Source organism: Rhinolophus sinicus, chromosome 1 (assembly GCF_057876585.1).
Source record: "Rhinolophus sinicus isolate RSI-liver-muscle chromosome 1, RSI-T2T, whole genome shotgun sequence".
NCBI lineage: Eukaryota > Metazoa > Chordata > Mammalia > Chiroptera > Rhinolophidae > Rhinolophus > Rhinolophus sinicus.
This window is the reverse complement of record NC_142501.1, coordinates 33,452,640-33,474,148: the sequence shown is the minus strand read 5'-3', so window position 1 is coordinate 33,474,148 and position 21,509 is coordinate 33,452,640. Positions and strand designations below refer to the sequence as shown.

The following is a 21,509-nucleotide window of genomic DNA, read 5'->3' as shown; positions in this document are numbered from 1 at the left end:
CTTATTTTGGAACAAGAAAACTACAGCCTTTGTCAGGATGTCATTTCAAAGGGAACCTATACCTGATCCAGTAATTGCTTTAAAATGAAAATTAGATTAGGTTATGTCAAACGTGCTCTCTAGTCCTACCCATTCTATGATTATATGGTGTAAGGCTGAATATTTTTGGGGTAAAAAGAGAGGCACACATGGAAAAACACAGTAGTTTAATAAAAGAATATGCCTTTTGCAAAATAAGACAGACCTGATTTCAGTCCTGCCACTAATGAACTAAGTGGTCTTAGGCAAGTTAAATAACTTCAAGTTCCAGAACTTCATTTTCCTTGATTCTGAGGTAAGATAATATGCATTATCACATGGCTGTAGGGAGAACTAGATGAAATAATGTATGCAAAATGCATAAGAATGTCACAAAGTGATAGTTATTAGTAATAGTTATTAAAAACATTTTTAATTGATCTTACATTTTTACATCAGGCTTTTCTATAGAGATTTATGTCATTTACCTCCCACATCCCATTATTTGCTCATTCAGTTCAGAACAACTTTAATTCCAGATAAACTCATACTGCACCACTGGTCTCTCTTCCCAAGTTAGCATCTCAGTTAGGTCTGTTATTTTAAATAATACATGCATACATTTTGATATTGGAAGCAGTTAGTATATGTTCATTTGCTGTCACTAGAGTTTTCCAATTTGATTTCACGCTCCTCTGTTTATGATATACCAGTTATTTTTAGGGAGTTCCAGAAAGGAATTTAAAGCAAGGGATGATGACTTTCAAAGTATGGAAATTCAGTTATACAAAGATCTTAGTGAAACATGCACACTCAAATTCACAAAATGAATGAGAAAAAAATCATTGAAAATGTAATAACTTGTAGCAGAGATATTTTAAAATGATTGTTAGATTTTTCTGGAAGGTGTTAGCAGTTCTTCAACTGTATCTGAATAGCTGTGAGAAATATACAATTATTAGCAGAATCTGCCGAAGGGAGATATCTATTAAAAGTACAATAGCTTTCATGGTACTAGTGAAAGGACAGTTTTTACAGTCAACTGAAAAATGTTGGCACTTGAAAACTCAGTCAGAAAGTAGTCTTGGATCAGAAATAAAATGCCTTACCTGGATATTTTCCAAATATGCATGAATTCTAGAAGTTGGTTCAGATAAAACTGACTGTGGTCATCTTCATGCTGTAGACAGCAGAATAAATTAATATTTATAGAGTGAATAGGATTGAATACCAGATAAAAATAGGTCTGTAACTTCCTGCTGTCATTTTGTTCACCTCTTTGATAACCTTCATTCATCATTTTAATATTTTGTTTTACAGACCTTACAAAACTCTCTTTAACTGTATAAGCATTCTTTTCAAAAGTAAAAAAGAAAGCTGAGCTTTAGTTGAGGATAAACCTCACAGACAGTTGGAAAAACTCCTGACATCACCAAGGTCAAACATTAATTTCTCCTAGCAGGAAGGCAGTTTTGCAGACACTAGGTCTCCCACATATGTGCACATTTTCTTTACGTTTAGATCACAGATGCCATGGCAGCATAGGACTTGACAGCTTGCCAGATCGGTCGCTGAATGAACTCCTCCAGTTTTCAGGTTTACCACATCTTGCTGCCAAAACATGAGTTAAGAGAACTTTCCATTTCATGAACATTAAATTATTCTAATGAATTACAGCTACTGATACTGATAGGTATAAATCCCAGGAGTTGTCATCAGGTGGCATTGTGATCGTTCTCCCAGGAACTACGCATCGTAAAATGAGTCAGTCCTGTGGTACATACACACACACACACACACACACAGAGACACACACACACACACTTTCATACCATAACTTCTTGGTTAGCTCTTCTGCAAGGGCTTTCCTGGAAACCTTATCAAGTGTGCAGAGGGGAATGCAATATACTACGTCATAATTGCATGATTTCACCACACGGTGGCGTTAAGTTTGGGAGCTGAGGGTGTCCCTTAATTCTTGAGGTGCAAGTAATCTTGTATGTCAACACATAATCTATTTTAGAAATTGCCTATTCGAGTTTCTGACAGAAAACGTTAGAGGGAAAACTCTTTATGTGGCTTAAGGTCAAACTAAGGTAAATTAAGTTTTATATTGTGTGGTTTTGTGAGGAAGAAGGAAACTAACTTAGATGGTGAGAATAAGGTCACTATAACGCAATATGTTGAGTGCCCGTTACTTAAAAAAACACACACCATACTTTGTGGAAATGCTAAGGAACTTGAAAACATGAGGCTTACTCTCTAGGAATTTACATCTAGAGTCACTAGGATGACTAAATTTGAAAGTGTGATAGTGGTGAGACTTTTTTTTTTTTTCCTGCATAAGAGAAAACTAAACTTTAGATATAGAAAGCAGAGTAAAAGGGAAGGGGAATTTAAAAATTAAGACTAGAGCCAAAAGAGATAATAAGATTTCAACTGTAATATTTGGCACTTTCCTACTTTCAGAAATTAAAACCAAAGCAAGCATATAAATATATGACTTAGTTGCATCTTTCTGTATAGCATAATCATACTCATTTTAAAAGCATTTTACTTGGCTTCCAGAAATGATTTTCTTTTGGGGGGGGGAATTGGCCATTGTCATATTGTCACTTACAAAAAAAAATTATTTAAAGAATCTCAAAAGGCTGAGAAATGGTTCAACAGTTGTCCATGGAATATATCATGTACTTTACTTTTCTCCAAAACTGAAGGCCATACCTTCATCTTAAGAAAAAAGTTAAAGCATTTTTTTCATACAAAATTACATTGTTGTAAAGGTTTGGTGAATGTTTGCTTGAGCTAGAAAGAAATCTTGATTTTATGATTAATATGTACAATGTTGGCAACACTTTTGATGAAATTTAAGAGAGATAGAGAACAACATTTTTTTAGAGAATCATTTAAGTCATATATCATTAAGATGGGGATTTAAAAATTTTGAAATCTAGAATGATTTCTAAAGACTATCAACCTGTTTTGTGAATAATCTCATGGAACAAGAATTAAATTACCATATTTCATTATAATACAAGCACGTTTAAAATAGGAAAAGCATCTGAGATGATGAATTTTGCAATGCCCTTTATAATTAGAGAACTCTAAAGTATCTACTGAAAAGCAATGCTATCAATACATTTAATAGAATGATAATAATGATTATATTCCTACTCTTATATAAAATAACATTATCAACCCACGTTTATGTTGTTTTATAAGAAAGAAAATATAATTGTTCATAAATATTTTTCTTTCAGCTAAAATTGTAGAAATCACAGAGAATCATGAGAGGAGAACATTCACTTTCTCTTTACCATATAGAGTTTTTCATAGTAAAAGTCTATAATATCATGTAGTCTAACACCCTAATTTCATGACATCAGTAACTAATACTATATAGTCCTGACTAGGTGCAGGAACTGACTTAAGCTCTTCATTTAAGTTTCCTAACTGAGTTCTTAGAACTACCATATTAGGTAAGTGCTATTATTGTTCACATTTTTTTTTTTTTTTTAGATGAGAAAACTAAGGTGCAGAGAATTTAATAATTTGTCCAAGAGCAGATTTTGGATTTGGCAGTAGGAATCCAGAATCTCAGCTTTTAAACAAGATGCAAAATCAGTAAATTTAACATTCCTATTCCTATGTTCGGAGTTAGGCTTATATGCTCTATGATTTACGCATAAAAATAATCAGTACTCCTAGCCCTTCGTATTCATTTACACCAGGTCCTCCTACTCCACACTCTAAAAGCACAGCTATCTTTTCTTTCAAAGCATATATTCCTATCAGACTTTTTATGAATATTTGTTTATTGTCTGTCTCCTTTACTATGAACTCAACGTTCTAAAACAAGTATTGAGATGTCTTGTTTGCCTTCATATGTCCAGTGTTTAGAATCGTGCCTGGTGCATGGTAGGTGCTCAGTTGTTCTTTGTCCAATGAACAGACAAGTTTGTACATAAATGTTTTCTGAAACATAATTATGAACTACAAGTAAGTTCACTAAACAGTTTCTTCGCTATATAAGATCCTTAAGGGCAAGTACTGTATATACAGTATGTAAAAATGCTCAATAAATATTTGATGTATTAATTATTAGATTTTATACATATAGTATACTTAGCACAGTACCTGGAAGTAAACCCTTATAGATCTTACTAAAATGTAATGTCTTATCTTTTGGAATATGTTGCTAAAAATATCCTGACATAGCCAGGATTTGGGGAAATAGAGACATGGAATGTCTTTTTCATAGTCTCTGTGGAGACCACCGCTATTCTTAATTGAGTGTAAAAGCCGGTTCAATCCCCTGGACTCTCAGTCGTTTGTGGGCTGAGATCTTGTTGATTTTGTTTACTGCTCTCCTTGTTAGTACAGAGCTTAGTACATAGCAGTTACATAGTGAATATGAGAGAACACACAAATACCTATGCCATCAAGCATATTATCAATCTGTAAATAACAGTCTCAGTGCTAGGAAAAGTGCGTGAAAAATGGCATTTAGACTCTTTACCTATGAGTTGCTGAATTAGCCTAGAGTTGGCGATATTCCTTGTAGGAAATATTCAGAAGTTGAACCATGAAACGAAAAAAAGAACCATGTAACTTAATTCCCTCTGTGATCTGAATGACACATTAAAACCAGGCGTTTCTAGTGGCAAGTATATACTTTACACCCAGAGACGACTACATGCTTGTCCCTGTATATGACAACAGTGTTGATGACAACAACCCAAAGATACCATATTAGATGGCATATGCATAGTGAGCTCTATGACCAGACTAGCCTTGCTCGAATCCCATCTCCTTTATTTATTAGCTGTAAGACATTGGCCCATTCAAATAATCTTTTACATTTTCAGTACTTTTATTTATATAAAATGAAAAAGAATAATAATTATCACTTTTTTTTTCTCTTGGGCCATTGCACATTAATACATGAAAGCCCTGATAACAGTGCCTGGCACTTAATGTGATTAATTATCTTTGAACACCTGTCATGCCCCAGGCATTGGGGTATGTGGATATAGCTGTGAAACAAAACAAAAGAAAACAAAGAAAACATATATAGATATATATTTATATATATGTAAAGCTAGAACTTTGACCAATTGCTCTGAAACTCACACTAAAACTTTTGAGTAAGTTGCTGGCGTAAGTTATGGGCTGTGGAGACTCACTGACTGGGCGCAGATCCGTGCGCCTCTGCTCACCAGTTTCACGAGTAAGATCTGGGGGAAGTCAGGGAGCTGCCTGTGATTTTCTTTCTTTATTTTCCGTAGTGGTATTTACTACATAGAATTATTGTGAAGAGTAAGTGTGATAAAAATATTCAAGTCCCAGACATAAAATATATGCTCCATATATATTATATTAAAGTAGTGGAGTTATATGGATTTAAGAATAAACCTTAATTTACATGAAACTGAAGTGTTAGTGATCTGTGAATTACTATGAACGAGATAAGTTTTTTGTTTTTAGCAACACAGGACTTCTAAGCAAGATTAGAAACCCTGTTTCCCTGAAAATAAGACCTAGCCGGGCAATCAGCTCTAATGTGTCTTTTGGAGCAAAAATTAATATAAGACCCGGTCTTATATTACATAAGACCGGGTCTTATATTATAGTAAAATAAGACCGGGTCCTATATTAATTTTTGCTCCAAAAGACACATTAGAGCTGATGGTCCGGCTAGGTCTTATTTTCAGGGAAACACGGAATTAGAATTATGCATTTTCTCTCTTCCTCCAAGTTGAAATGAAACATGATGATTTCAGCTGTTTTGGTTAACATTGAGGACACTGCGAAGACTTTTAGGTTTATTAATAGTTTGGGTATTAGTTGTACTTTATAATGTTTCTTTGTGGAGATTTCAGATGCATAGCCCTGGAGCTGTCAACACTGGCTGAAATGGGGAACCAGCTCCAAAAGATATTTCTAAACAACTCTCTTTTGGCCTCATTATGTTATATTCCACATACATACATTGCAACCTGATGTACTACCTGACACTTTTTATGATGAAACACCTCAGACTTGACAAGCAAAAAAATCATGCACTGGAAATCTGTATCTGATATAAATGACAAGGTGAAGGGATTTTGCTTAAAGCAGATAATTGGAAGATTCCACAGATAAAAACTGCCAAAATATCAAAGTTCACTGCATACTGTGCAATTTGGGTTTGAAGTAACTCAAGACGTCACACAGGGAGTAAAATTCATATCTTAACAGCATGAAGCTGTGTCATTAAAGCACAGTAATTCTTTCCTAGGTAGTTTTATTATATATATTATGAATATTAATCTGTTCTGATTTAAACTCTGCTGACACAGACATAAACAGATTTTTAATAGAAAAAGAGTTGTGTTGTTTTTCTTCCTTCAATGGTTTCCCCTTCACACTTTCTATTCCATTTACTTCCTAGTGGATTCCTGAATACTATGAATATAGTAACTTAATAAGTTTCTCATTGGAAAAATGATTTTTCCAAGAGATCTATTGATTTGTTATTATACTGAGGTTTCAGTAATGTGTTGATGTAATCGCTTCAGTCTAAATTGTCAACAGGCATTTAGATAAATATTTCATTATGTTTTAATAAATATACTCAAGTGAACATGTATTCATTAAGCTAAGTAATTCCAAATTGGTGACAATCCATAAAGGTGGGAATGTTGTCCTTAAAATCATCAGTTTGCAAATTGAAACCAATACTAAAAAGGTCTTACCTTTCGAGATAACCTTCCTGGACCTTTCCTATTTTTCTGCAGATTAAGTTGAATAACAGACTTGTCTTTCTGAAATATTTTGTGGCTCCCCAAAGAGTAATCACTGAAGGAAAAGAAAATGAACAAAATTATTTCCTTCCATAACATCCCTAAGTGTATATTTTTCTCTCTGACTGTATTTCCTTTATTTTTGGAACCTAGTTTGGTAAAAGTTTTATATATACATACGTGTGTGTGTGTGTGTGTGTGTGTGTGTGTTTGTGTGTGTATCCCTAGTTTTATATATCTCCTCATTATATTAAATTTAAATGACAAGATATTACAATTATTTTCTAATGTGTTAAGTTAAAAATAATTAGATACCTTTAGAGTGGACATAATAAGTTATAATAAAGAATATTTTACATATTCACAGTTAGTTTTACCCAGCCATCTGAAGGCCGAGGACAGCATGCTTCTGGGAGGTCTAAATGATGCCACAAAGTATATGTGGGAACCAAGGTATGGAAGAAGCAGAGTGGTGAGGTGGAAATGTCATGGGCTTTAAAGACAGATTTACTAACTCCTTACTAACCTTATGCAGGTCAATTAAACTATCTGAAAATCAGTATTTTCCTTTTTATAGTTGCAATATTAATGTCTATGTCAAAGGATTAACAAACAGATTAAACAGAAAAAAATCCCTTCTTGTTTCAGAAATTTCTAGTGGCGTGATGTGTTTTCTTCCCCTTCCTTCCTTATTTCCTTCCTTCTTTCCTTCCTTCGTTCCTTCCTTCCTCTCTCACTCTTTCCCTCTCTCTCTGTCTATCTCTGTAACTATTTTCTGATCACATATTAAATGATGAGCACAATGAATTAAATGAATTACTGATTAACGATGTAAATCTGGTCCCTATTCTTTTAAATGTAGGGCTTTTACTGAATCATCTCCTCTACTACTCTAATTGTTGATATCTCTAATGACTGAGTCATTAAAAAGGATGAATTATATTAATCTACTTTGTTTAAGGATCTTGGTTAAATACATAAAAAAATTCAGAAGAAAAACACTTACATTAAGATTTTAGGGCCTTTAAGGTGATATATTTATTTATCTGGAAAATTCACTAAATATTTGGGACCACGTATTCCCAGCAATATCAGCCAAATAAAACATTACTATGTTGTCATCTACTAAATTCTCTGTAAATGTTTTTATTTTGACAATTGCTATTTCTTTTAAGAAAACTTAAAACCTATCCACTTGTCCAAATGATAAAAGTATTCACAGTATGTTTATATTAGCCATATGTGGTTTTTTAAAAAATTATTTTCATTCATTTATTGGGATCGAATCTTCTTTGAGTTTCTGTATCTTTAGAGGTTTGGGAGACATAAATGTATTTTTAATCTTCTGGTGGTTATCTAATTTTTTTAATAAAACATATCTTAAATGTTTTTTATTGCAACCCCAATTTAATAATTATTTATATCACACTGTCAAATAAAACTTTAAGCTTATTCTGTTCAGTTCTCTCCCATTATCCTACAATTGCCCAAGTAGAGATCATTCAAATTTTAGTTTCAGATTCTTTTATCCCTTACCTGATGAAACCAACAAAAGTAGATCAGTTAATCAAAAAATTAGAGATAAGCCTTATAAAAAAGACATATATCTTAAAACACTTCACCTTTAAACTAAAAATATCTAAATAGCCTCTCAATAGCCAAATTTTTTTGGGGGGAGATTATTTATTTTATTTTTAATTAAAGATTATTGGGGTGACAATTGTTTGTAAAGTTACATAGATTTCAGGTGTATGATTCTGTAATACATCATCTGTATATCACATTGTATGTTCACCACCCAGAGTCAGTTCTCTTTCCATCACCATATATTTGATTACCTTTACCCTCATCTACCACCCCCTGCCCCACCCTTACCCTCTGGTAACCACTAAACTATTGTTTGTGTCTATGAGTTTTTGTTTCTTCATTTGTTTGTCTTGTTCTTTTGTTGTTTTCAGTTTTTTGGGTAATATGGCCATTTTGACTATGTTGATTCTTCCAATCCATGAACATGGAAAGTCTTCCCATTTCCTTGTGTCTTCTTCAATTTCCTTTAAAAATGTCTTATAGTTTTTAGTATAGATAAGTCTTCCATATCCTTGGTTAAGTTTATTCCTAGTTATTTTATTCTTTTTGTTGAAATTGCAAAAAGGAATTGTGTTTTTTTTAAATTTCTTTTTCTGCCATTTCATTGTTAATATATAAGAATACAATGGACTTTTGTACATTGATTTTGTAGCTGACAACTTTACTGTATTCATTTATTGTTTCTAATAGATTTTTGGTGGTCTTTAGGATTTTCTATATATAGCATCATGTCATCTGCAAAAAGTGACATTGTAACTTCTTCATTCCCAATTTGGATGCCTTTATTTCTTTCTAAACTTTTCATATTAGAATAAAGATAGCCAGTGATACAGGATGAAGGGGTCTGTTGATTACAATTTTATGTCTCTTTCTGGCATAAAGCAAGTATATACGTAATTATCTCTAATTTCCTGTTGCAGCTACTTTTTTTAATTTAAAAAATTCTAAAAATAATTATTTTTTAAAATTTATTTTTCAATTATAGGTGATATACAGTATCATATTAATTTCAGGTATACAACACAGCGATTAGACAACTACATTACACGTTATGAAGTGATCACAATAAGTGTAGTACCCATCTGGCACCACATATAGTTATCACAATATTATTGACTATATTGCCTATGCTGGGCTTTATATCCCATTACTAATTTTATTCCTGGCAATATGTACTTCTTAGTTTTTCACCTTTTCCACACATCTCCCCAACTCCCTTCCCATCTGGCAGCCATCAGTTCTCAGTATTCATGAGTTTGTTTCAGACAATCCAGCTTCTTTAATAAAGAGCACATGCTTGGACTTGAGGAGCAACATGAATGGAGGAATGGGTTAGAGTTTTACAATTATTGTTCTAATCTTTTCGATTTATTTCTTCCACATTTAATTTAGCAGTAAAAGTTTTTAATGATTACTCTTTATGAATTAGCTTTAATGAATTCAACTTAATTTTTTGTAGCAACACTTTCTTTTTTACTCTTTATATGTATTTCCTCAATCTTTCTGGAATGCATTTGTAAGGTAAAGAGTGATAAATAATACAGCTCCAATTTTAGATATTTCTTCCAATATAATAGAACCTTTCTCAAACATCCCTAATTAATAAGAACATCTTTTAATCTCTGACCTTTTATATTTAACACATAGCCAATTTTTATAAATATCTAACCTGTTTCTGGACTTTAAATATTCTGTTAATCCATACATCTATTCATGTACCAATATCAAATTACATCAATTATTTAATTTTCTAGAGTATTTTGGATGTATAGAAATGAGTGAAAGTCATCAAAAGTATATTATCTATTTTTGCACAATTTCTCTTTGAGAACAATTTTAGAATTAGTGCACCATTGTTAAAGAGAAATTGTTAATATAGTGACATATTTCACTTATGGAATTATATTAGAAGAGTTGATATTTTGAAAATATTGTATTCTCCTTTTAAGGAAAAGTATATTTCTATTAGGTTGGTGGAAAAGTAATTGCAGTTTTTGCAATTATTTTTAACCTTTTAAACTGCAATTACTTTCACACCAACCTAATACATGCACTGTAGTTCTCTTTTATGCCCTGAGTAAAGTGTTAGTTTTCTTCCATGTAGGTCTTACACATATTATGCTTTTTGCAAGTTATTTTGTAGATCCTGTTCTATTATAAATCAAACATTTTTCCATTATATTTATTAGTTGAGTTTATGTGCTGATTTTGCTTGTGGAATTCTGCTGTAATCCCTGAAGGTTTGGTGCAATTTGCTTAAAACTATACCTTTTTCAATGTTCTAGTTCACTTTTATACTTTTCCTTAAGCTAATTTTGAAAATTCATCATTCCTTACAAATTTTTCTATTTTTAATACAGCTGTCAAGTGAGTGTCCCAAGCCCCTCCTGTTTTAAATATTTTTGACATTTACCTGGCTCCACAATCCCCTTGCTATCGTTTTGTACTTCCCATTCTATTTCCCTTTCTTGTTTTTCCAGAAGATTTTTCATTACTATTTTTCCTGCCATTTCATGTGAATTGTGGTAGCCTACTGGGCAGATTTGCATTTTTACTGTAACATATTAATTCAGCCTGAAGATGTATAATTATCATTTTAATTATGGGAATGCCATGTATAACTTTGCATGAAGAGAGATCTCAAAAACTGGAAAAGAAGTACTGTTCTTGTATACCTCTCTCATTTTACAAATAAGGACTTTGGCTTCAACAAAGTAAGACCAGAGTTTAGAACATAAATATTTGGAGGAAATATAGCATACTTGAAATTTATTTATAGATTCAAGCATTCCTGCTGTAATGTGATACACATGTTTCTTTTTATGAAAGGATAGGGTGAGGTGTTCTGCAAATTGTAGGTTAAAAATAGGTCTCATGGAAAATACAGGTGGGAGAGACCACTCAAAGCAATACAGGTTTCTAACCAGAGGACACACACATACACACACACACACACACACACACACACACACACACACACCATAATAAAAACACTAGCACAGTTTTAAAACGACACATCTAACTTCAAAAATGTAAAGAAATATTATAATAAATAAAAGATGGCTTTAAAAAAATGTCTTCAGCTTAGTGAAAGAGGATGTAAGAAAGTTTTGATGCTGCTGAATGTAGAGATGAGGGAAAAATGCACAAATATTGTGGAGAATTCTGTGATAAGCTTTTTCAAGATAGAGTTTGAGGCCAAGTTGAGAAGCAATACATGTTGGGTGAGAAGTCACTGGTTACTGTAAAATACTGTCATCTCCAGCATCTTCCTGTGTGCTTTGCATTCGGCCACCATTATTACTTGGTGGAGCAAATCATTAATATGCCAGAAAAAAGTACATGTATTAATGTCATTTCTATGAATAAGATAATTCATATTACAGAAACATGGTATATTACAGATTGCATTTAGAACATGATTTTTCCAGTTATCATGTCTAAAATACTAAATACTTGTTTTCATGTGTGTTAGCAATAACAAAAACCTATTTCTATGCTAGAATTGTCATCTAAGATTAAGTCTCTGATGTTCTTGAAAAGACTTGAGAGCCTCCAATAACATCGCACTTTAGAAAAGCTATAAGCTACTATTCACCACTTTGCCGTCACCCTACTTGGCAATTTTGATCGATTAGTTTTTGATTTTCTAAAGCTACATTCTTCAATATAGTGACTAGACACATGTGGCTACTGAACACTTGAAATGTGGCTGGTCTGAATTATGATGCGCTGTAACCATAAAATAAATACCCTTTTGAAGATTTAGCACAAAACAGTAATGTAAAATTGCTCAATATTTTTTTTTGATTACATGTCAAAGTGATAATATTTTGTGTATATTGAGCTAAATAACATAATGCATTAACATTTATTTCCACCTGTTTCTTTCTGTATTTTTAAAATGTGGTTAGTAGGAAACTTAAAATAATTATGTGGCCCACATTATATTTCTATGGGATAGCGATGATCTAGAGAAAATGAAAGAGAAAAAAAGAAAATAAAGCATTAAAGAATAGAGGGAAGGGTGGTAGTATGTAGACTTTAATTAATACATGAAGTAAGGAAAATAAATTTGTGTTTGAAAATGGTAGTATCAGAAAATAGTGAAGAAAGGCTACCACGCCAAGAGAAGGAGAAGCAAAAAATACCATGGCTAAGATGGGTGATGTGAAGAGTAGGGTTTGAGCACTAAAACAACAGGCCATTGTGTGTATTACTATGCTTATAATGTGAACATTGGAATTATCTAGTTCAGATTTTACACATAAGGTATTTTTCTCAATCTGATAACATTTCAAATATAGGTGCTTAGTAGTTTTATTTAGTAATCATGTGAAAAACTTCAACTGTTAAATGAAATGAATGTATATGATACAATGAAAAATTGCTTTTTTTCATATGTACTAGTACATATGAAACTGCACATCGATTTATTCTCTCAACCAATAGTAACTAGCACAAGACAGTGCTAGTTATTGTCTTGTGAGCTGTTATGAATATACCTGTCATTTAAGATGAATACCAAAATGCTGAATCCTTGCACATAATTGCTCCTATGTCATATTCATAAGTAGCTCATGTTACTTTAAAGTACTTCCATAGTAGTATGTTTATATACAGAGAGATTAATGACCTTAACACCAAAAAGCGATATGCAAATACTTCAGATTTGTCCTATAGGCAAAACAAGACATCCTAAATAATGTCCAACCTATGAATATTGATTCCCATCAGCCTAGGCATCCTTGTAAATGCAGTTATGAACATTACTCTTTTACTGGAATAAGTATATATCTTTATTTTTTTTTAGAATAAGTATATATCTTTATTGTTTTTAGAATAAATAGCTTTAAATGCCCATTCTGATGTGTAGTAACTAGTCACAGAAATGTATTGTGAAATATTACAGTCACATATAGAAAATATTTCAATTTGATTTTAGAAATATTGAGACCCAAGATTGCTGGCAACTATTAAAGGCATTTAAGAAAACTCAGTAATTAAGCTGTCTTTTAATATTTAGATTGACTAAGAAATGTAAAGTGAGTGTAAAACATATTAAAATAATAGTACTATAATACTCCACAGAGCATTTTTCAAATATTTATGTGTGTGTGCACACATGCACGCACACGTTCCTTTGGTAGTTGCCATTTCAAAATTTCTGTGATGTTACATCTACCATATTTTTAATTCTAGTAAGCTTTGTAAACAGCTTGGATTTTATATGCAATGTGGTATTTGTTGCTGACACAGCATAAAGATAGGTGATACGCTGTTTTCCTCAACTAGTGCTCCTCAAGTTTGTTGTTACTTTTCTCTCAGGGGAACCATAAATAGGGAAAGTTAAACTTCATGACTTGGATATGCAAGCATAGGTTAAATTCTAAATTAAGGCTTACAGTCATGGGGTGGTTAGTAGAGGAGAGTCATGGTTTTGAACAGAGACACTCCACCAGGCATAAGTGGATACCAACAGTTGCTACTCAAGAGAGAACTTGGACCTAAGAGATCTAAACACATCCATTCAAATACTCCATTTTTCTTAAGAATTACCTCCAGCCTGTTAAAAGGCCACTGTCTCTCATGCCTCTCCACTTGAATATGGTTACATTCCTTACATACAAGGTACATATACTTTTTAAAATTCAAAAATAAAATAAAATTGAATATACTGCAATGGAAGTTATGTTTAAATCTTGAAGAAATGTTTTATAACAATTTTCAAATATATTATGACCTCTCTGTTAAGCTGTGAATTCACAAAAGACAATAAAGTTGTAGCATAACAATCTATATAAATGACGTTAATTAAGACAGAAAGTCAACATAAAGAAATGAAGAAATGTAGCACTGAAGCTGGAACTTTGTATCTTTTGCAAAAATATATACTAACCTCCAAGGAGTTCTTTTTGGGGTATGGTATGTAAAATTTGTAATATAGTCACCAACCCAAGAGATAAAACATACAGATATTATTCCATTTCAAGTTTTGATTATTTTTTTTCACAAGTTTCCAGGGGAGAAACATTTTGTAGACTTTACTAATACAAAACATTCAAGAGCTAAGAATAAAATAGCACATTTAAGCCTTAATAAGATGATCAGCTAATTTGAAATACAACATAATTCAAATATTTTCTACCTAATTCCTTTACTTTATTTAAGGAAAACAAAGTACTAGGTTATTTAAACCTCACTTAATTCAAAATTGGTGGTGGTGATGGGGCAGTGATTTGATAATTCTTAGCTTTTAGAAGTAATACTTTTGAGTAACAAAAATAGCTTGATAGCCGTGTATTGACTATTATAGTTTTAGGTATAATGAAATTATATACCTGCATTTAGTTCTGATTTGCCATGCTTTCTTGGACTAATTGTGCCACAGCTTAGTGAGTCTTTTTATCAAGTCTATTGGTTAATGATGCTTGCACAGTCACAAAACTTTTAGAAAGCTTATGACTAAAATATGCCATAATTCTTACATGTAATTTTCAATAATAAACAACCTTTTATTTAGCACAAGCTCTTTGTGGAATTACTTTCAAACAAAGGTATATATTATAGAGTATTCACATATTAGGACATTTGTTCTAGTACAGTTATTGGTTAGAACCAAATGCAAGTTTGTATGAATAATAATAATAGTAATAATAGCAATAATGATTATTATTAAAGTTAACCATTAAGGAGTAAAAACAAAATTAATATTAAAATGTGGGGAAAAGTACCTTGAAGGAGGTCTGAAAACTAAATTGAAGTAGCTCAAGATACTCTGAATGAATGATTTATTAACCAAACACATTTTTATATGTGTGAGAGCTCTCAAAGTTATGACATGTTCTTTCCAATGCTGCGACCTGGTTCTTTTGGTGAACCATGGTGGCCTTGTGGTTCACATGATGATTTCATAAGTGGAAGAGCAAACTTTAGCCCAAGCTCTCTCAGTCTTACGTAAGTTCAGTAATGGTCGCTTACTCTATGTTCTCATTCTTTATAAGCATTTTATTATTGATACTGTCATTTAAATGCTTCTTTCCCAAAAGAAATAATTTATTTTCTTATTCTCCTGATAGTAAAAAAGGCAGACTTATAGTAGAAGTTTTGTAAATTAAAAAAGGAAATGAATAAATATCATCCATATTGTATTTCTTTTCCAAATGTAACTAGTCTAACACTTTAGTGTATAGGAGTTTATTTTGTATTTCAAATAGAAATATACTTGTTTTAATAAAAATTAATATATTAAAATGTGATTTGAAAAGATTTAAGGATATATTTTCACCCTTCAAGCTATGACACATGTTTTTATATCAAGACATAAGATGCTATATTTTAATCATTTATAAATTTTATGTGATATTACAATAAATTTATATTAATGACCTGTTTAACCATTATTTGTTAGTATTATTGGAAATTTAGTTTTTTCAGTTTTTTTCCTCTTTTTGTTACTATTAGAAATCATGCTATGGTGAATATACTTTACATCTAAGTATTTTTGTATAATTATGATTATTTCCTTAGAAATATTTGTAGAATTGCCGAAACACAGATGATCTGTTTTTGACATATTTTGATAGATTTTTGACACATTTTTGACAAAATTCCCTTCAGCAAGTGCTATATCAATGTATGTTCCTAGCAGCTGTTTGGATATTATCCATTTCCCCACTTAATTTTATCATATTTTAACGATTTGACAGGCAAAAATGACATCTCATTGTTTTAATTGCATGTTTGTTGTTAGTTAGGTTAAACTCTAAATAATTTCTTTCCATTGAATTTCTAGTCACATTCTTAGTCTGCTTTTTCTTGGTAATTATTTTTAAAAATACAATTTAAGTGCAGTTTATATATTCTAAAGCTATTAACATTATATGATATTGTACTGGTTTCTTTCCTCGGTACTTATCCTTTAAGTACAAGTTGATCATTGACTTTTCTGTGCAGCAGTTTCATATACTTGGCATTAGTTCCTCTCTCCTCTGTGATCTAGAAGCAATTGGTATATAATAATAATAATAACACTGCCTTCATAATAGGGCACTGTAATGACTGATTAAATGACTTTATGAATTCTTAGCCAAGGAAGAGGGCAAGGATTATATACATAACTCATCTTTGTATTCTCAGTGATTAACTAAATGCTTTGCACACGTGTGGTTCTCAGTAGGAGTTGAATTAGATTATTCAATTCTTGTACCCCTGTCCCTGAAGACACCCATGAACTTCATATATTTTCCACCCTTTGTTCTAACATAAAGAACCATTTGCTATTTTTTGTATTACAATCACGAGCTTTTGCAGCATTGTTTTGCAGTTAACAACCAGGGCCACAGTGTCAACGAAACCAAGGTTTGAATTCAGACTTCACTCTACCAGCTCCCTATTTGTGTGACTTTGAATAAAGCTGCAGACAGCCCATCCATAAAAGAGGGGTTATTATATTATCTACTGTCCCGATGTTATAAGATTTAGATGTTGACCCATTATAAGGTAAGCAAATAATTAGCATTTGCTAAATTGCTATTTTTATTATTATTAATTATTATTACAATCAAGGTAGTCAGATACTCCAGAGGAATTGTGGTACTGTAACTGTTAGAGTCCAAATTATTACTTATTGTATTATTATCTTAGTACATGTTACCTGTATTCCTGCTGTAGAAAAATTTATGAACAGATTTCCAAGTATTTAAGTACACATTTTTAGATAAATTGCATAGGAATGAACTTTAAAAATTTTGAATGATTTAGATGTTAGAAACAAGAGTAATGAATATTCTGCTTATTAAAATAAATTATATCAATATAGGTGGGCTATTCTCAAATAGTAAGCAAATTCCTGAAACATACATATCCTTCAATTTCCATTTGGGAATAAATGACTATAATTAATCCATACTAATACTTGGCAACTTTCCTATTTTAATAAAACCAGGTAAATGAATTTTTAATAGATATAAATGACTACGAAAACATTTTAGAAATCTATTATGTTCATATTAAGAAGGAAAAAAGAGTAAAATGGTATATACAACATATTTAGTAGTCAACAGGTGAGCCAACTCATTATAGATGACTATCCTTTCAAAACGGTAATTAAGTGAAGTTCAATTATAAATTTTCTCTACATTATACTTTTCCAAATTTCTATCTCTTTAATAGTTTTGCTTTTGAGGTGATATGTCTTACTGATAGATAAATGTATTTGATAATATTTCTTGTTTTTTGCATCTAATGTTTGAATTAGCCAAAGTCCAGATGTACATTTGGAGACTTATGCATACAAAAGAGTAAATTTTAATGATTATTCAGTATAAGATTACATTACTTAAGTATTTCTCCTTGCTTGTTTGATATGCTATCAAAACCATATGTTGGTAAAAGGTAGTAGTAGCAGCCTTGTCATTGAGTGTGTTAATAGGTTTAAATAGACAGGGAAAAAGGGGACTATCTGTGACCTTCATGCAGCAAAACATTTGTGATTGCATATAAATATTTATTAATATTTGGTTATAACTGGGAACACAAAAACGCAAATGATTAGCTTTAAAAGTCACAGTTCACATTTCTTAATAAAAGACTGTACTTGCTGATAATACCGTTTGTTTCACCAAATTACCTACAAGATATTTTCAAGCATATTGATGGTAGAATAATAATGACAGTGACAGTGGATATTTCAAAAGAAAAATACAGTTTTACCTCCATGAGACTGTTGTCAATCTTTAGATACTCATAGAAACAAAAAGGGAAATGTCAATGGCAATTCATTTTGTTGAATATTTTATTCTTTATTTCTTTCCTGTTTAGAATAATTATGCAACACTAGTAGAGAAATATTTGTTTTCTTAAAGTTGTGTTATATTTTCAAGGTTGATCTTTAAGGAACTTCAGGATTATAGTTACTGAGGTACATTAAGAGAAGGTGAGTTTTCTATCAAATAAGTATTTGCAGTTGACATACAAGAGAACAGACTTTTCTCAGTGTTTTAAAAGCTTCCTGAACAAATAAATGAAAGTGTTTTAAAACTACTCTTTTATAGATATGTTATAATACTCATACTCAAACCCTACGTATTTTTAGAAATCAGTATTTTATCAATGTACTGATATTATTCCAAATTAAAAAATTACTTATTACAAAAGAATTTATTTTTTTAAATTGTGATCAGTACTAATAAGCTTTATTAGAGCTAAGGTAATTTGGTTTTCCCAGGAGTTTCTTGATGTCAAAACTGAAAGGGAACCCCCTCAGTTCCTGGGAACCCCCTCAGTCCTGGGCATACTGAGATGGTTAGTCACCCTAGTCACAGATCACTTAAATACACATTGCCATAAGTACACTAAATACAAAATAGAACCAAGAATAAGACTGTAAATGTGACTCATAAAATTTCAAAGTCACCTTAAGGGGGGCTGATTTAACTGATTTAATTATTCTGGTTAGAAGAGTATATTGTTTGTACAAAGTCTGTTTAAAAGAAAAAAAAAAGAAGAGCTGCCTAACACAGGTTATAACAAAGCTCAAAAATTACTTTAATAAGATACTTACTTCTGTAAAAATTCTTCATAGCCACATATACTTAGAAGATAATCTTTCGAAGATAACTGCTCATTTGTACAAAAATGTAGAATTTCAGCAATTAGGTCTTTAACAAGACAATTAGCTAAAAACAAAGGTGAATAAAAAAGTTAATAAGAGCTTATTGTATATTGGCTAGGAAAAAGTTTTTGAACATATAAAATTATACACACATTATAATTTAGTGTATATATACAATATATAGTGTAACTGTCTAATTTCATCCTGAGGAATTAAAATAAGATGTATCTCATTTATTAGTCTGGTTGGATTTGGAGATATTTTTTGAAAAAACACTTTTTGCATTTTCTCTGCTCAGTCTTTCTTCATATTACTCATACATAACAGCTAGGTATTATATTCCTCATGTTAAAACCTTAGTACATTGTAGCTCTTTGCATAAAAAAATATTCTACTGTGGTTACCCTTAGGGACTTGTGAGATGCCAAAGAGATTATATAGTGAGTGATAAGTGACAAATAAGGAGTCTAAACGAAATCTGTCAGTTGCAGAGCCTGTGTTCTTAATTATTCTAAGTCTCCACAGATGGTTGTTCTTCCTTTCCCAAGTAGGAATCACACAAGGTTCTGCCTTGGACAGCATTGTAATAACCTTAATGAACATGTGTTTTCGTTCTCCACCTTTTCTGGGGCTCAAAGTGTAAATATACCATAAAGCAAAGACCTTTGTCTTTTCATATTTACATTCCATAATCTCCCCCACTAAGCTCTTATGTTCATATGCCATTTAATAGTGGCCAGACCATGCTGACTTGTTACAATGTGCATCTGTAAATATTTTCCTAATTTTAAATAACAAATAGTATGGGATTCATATATTATCATAAATGATAATAGTTGAAAGTTTTTATCTATCTCTATCTCTATCTCTGTCTCTATCATCATATCTGTCATCTATCTCCATGCTTTGAATGTGACCTTAAGGTCTCAATCAATGAAAGCAAGTGCAACAGACTATACTGTTGACCCTTAGCCAGTGAGAATTTGAACAGCATATTGCAAACACTCAATTACATTAGTCTAAGTCATGTTTTGTTCGCAATTATGTGTTTTCTTTGCTGTGGCTTCTTTTACTTCCACACCATTTTGTTTGTAAGGAAAAGTTTTTGATACAAAATGGCTAACAAAAAGTAGTGCAAATTATATTGCTGGGCCTGCCACAGTGCAAAAAGGAAGAGTGTAATGATAAATTTTAAAATGTAGGTTTTATAGTAGATCAAGATGTTAACAAATAAATGGTTGAATAAACAAGTGGTAGAGATCATCGGGCAATTAGGATTTGTGGAAATGCTTTGACATGGGAGAGAATATCTTAAACATACTGCTGCTTGGGAATATTGACTGAAGTAGTGTGAATTGAAGCTAGAAAAAAATATGGCCACAGGCAAAATCATGACTAAAAAGGATTTGATGAGGGGGAGAAGAACATCGCCAGTATGTGATGACAGGAAAACATCTTTAAAGACAACAGTTCACTGTAATTAATTTGGATCTCCCATTTCCAGGACTGCATCCCCTGTGCTTATGTGGCATTCATGTGAATTCATTACTTCACTACAATAATCTTTTCGCTTACATTGACATAACCCAATATCTAGCTATTATTTCTCTCCTGTCTTTGGTGTGATAGCTCTTATTGTCTGCTTCAGGTTACTCTTTGAATATTTTATTATTACTTCAAATTCAACATGTCTAAATCTGAAATTATCATCTTTCTCCTTGAAGCCAACCATTAAGTGTCTGTGAGTTAAACTTCTCATCCATATTGTGAGCCAACAAGTACTATGGTGTATTTTAAGTAGATTTTATACCTGTACCTTCATTTTGGCAGCTAGTATAATCCTTTTCCCAATTTCTTGTAGTCTCCCACTCTGTGCAGTTTTTCTCAATCTGTTGACCATATTGCCTACTTTATTAAAATGGCTAACGTCCATTTGAGATACTTAAATTATACAACTATGCACATTAAATCTAACTTTTTTATGCACCTTCTTTTATCCCTTTACACCTCTTTGGAAATATAAGTATCACTGCATTTTACTAAATCTTACTTCTTCAATTGTCATCTTTCCTACACTGGGCTCTAGTTCCACCATTTAAAGCCGCCCTCTTTTATGTATTCAATATCCACCTCTGAAGGTTGACATAAGGGGAGCTATTTCAAAATGGAGTTTGAACCACCATTCCAGAAGAACTGCCTGGCACGTCTTGCATTTTGACACTTTGAAATGTTTAGACTGGGCCAGACCTTTGGACTGGGCTAAAATCAAGATTGTTTTACAAGCAATTGTTGGTAAAGTTAGCTGAACATTCTGACCACAAGGATTGATGTTTAGGGACTTTCTATGTGAAGATAGAGTCAGTAACCAGTCATGTATAGCTAATGAGTAACTCAGCTTTACAATACCAATAGAAAATCTTTTTTTCCCCCGTATAATTATTCCTTTCCTTTTTTCATAGAAAACCCTTCCTTTAACCCTGTAATCAGGACATGATTTGAGTTTC

At 31.9% G+C, this 21,509-nt stretch overlaps 1 protein-coding gene across 2 annotated transcripts in view; it reads right to left on the bottom strand.

Moving 5' to 3' along the window:
* Nucleotides 1-21,509, bottom strand: part of PIK3C2G (phosphatidylinositol-4-phosphate 3-kinase catalytic subunit type 2 gamma) — a 276,739-nt gene that overhangs the window by 230,417 nt on the left and 24,813 nt on the right. For both annotated transcript variants that reach the window (XM_088798218.1, XM_088798212.1), the window contains exons 5-7: nt 18,955-19,069; nt 6,756-6,858; nt 1,128-1,198 (exon numbers count right to left, since the gene is read on the bottom strand). In XM_088798218.1, the coding sequence (XP_088654344.1) occupies nt 1,128-1,198; nt 6,756-6,858; nt 18,955-19,069 (289 nt within the window). The remainder of the gene's footprint in view (nt 1-1,127; nt 1,199-6,755; nt 6,859-18,954; nt 19,070-21,509) is intronic.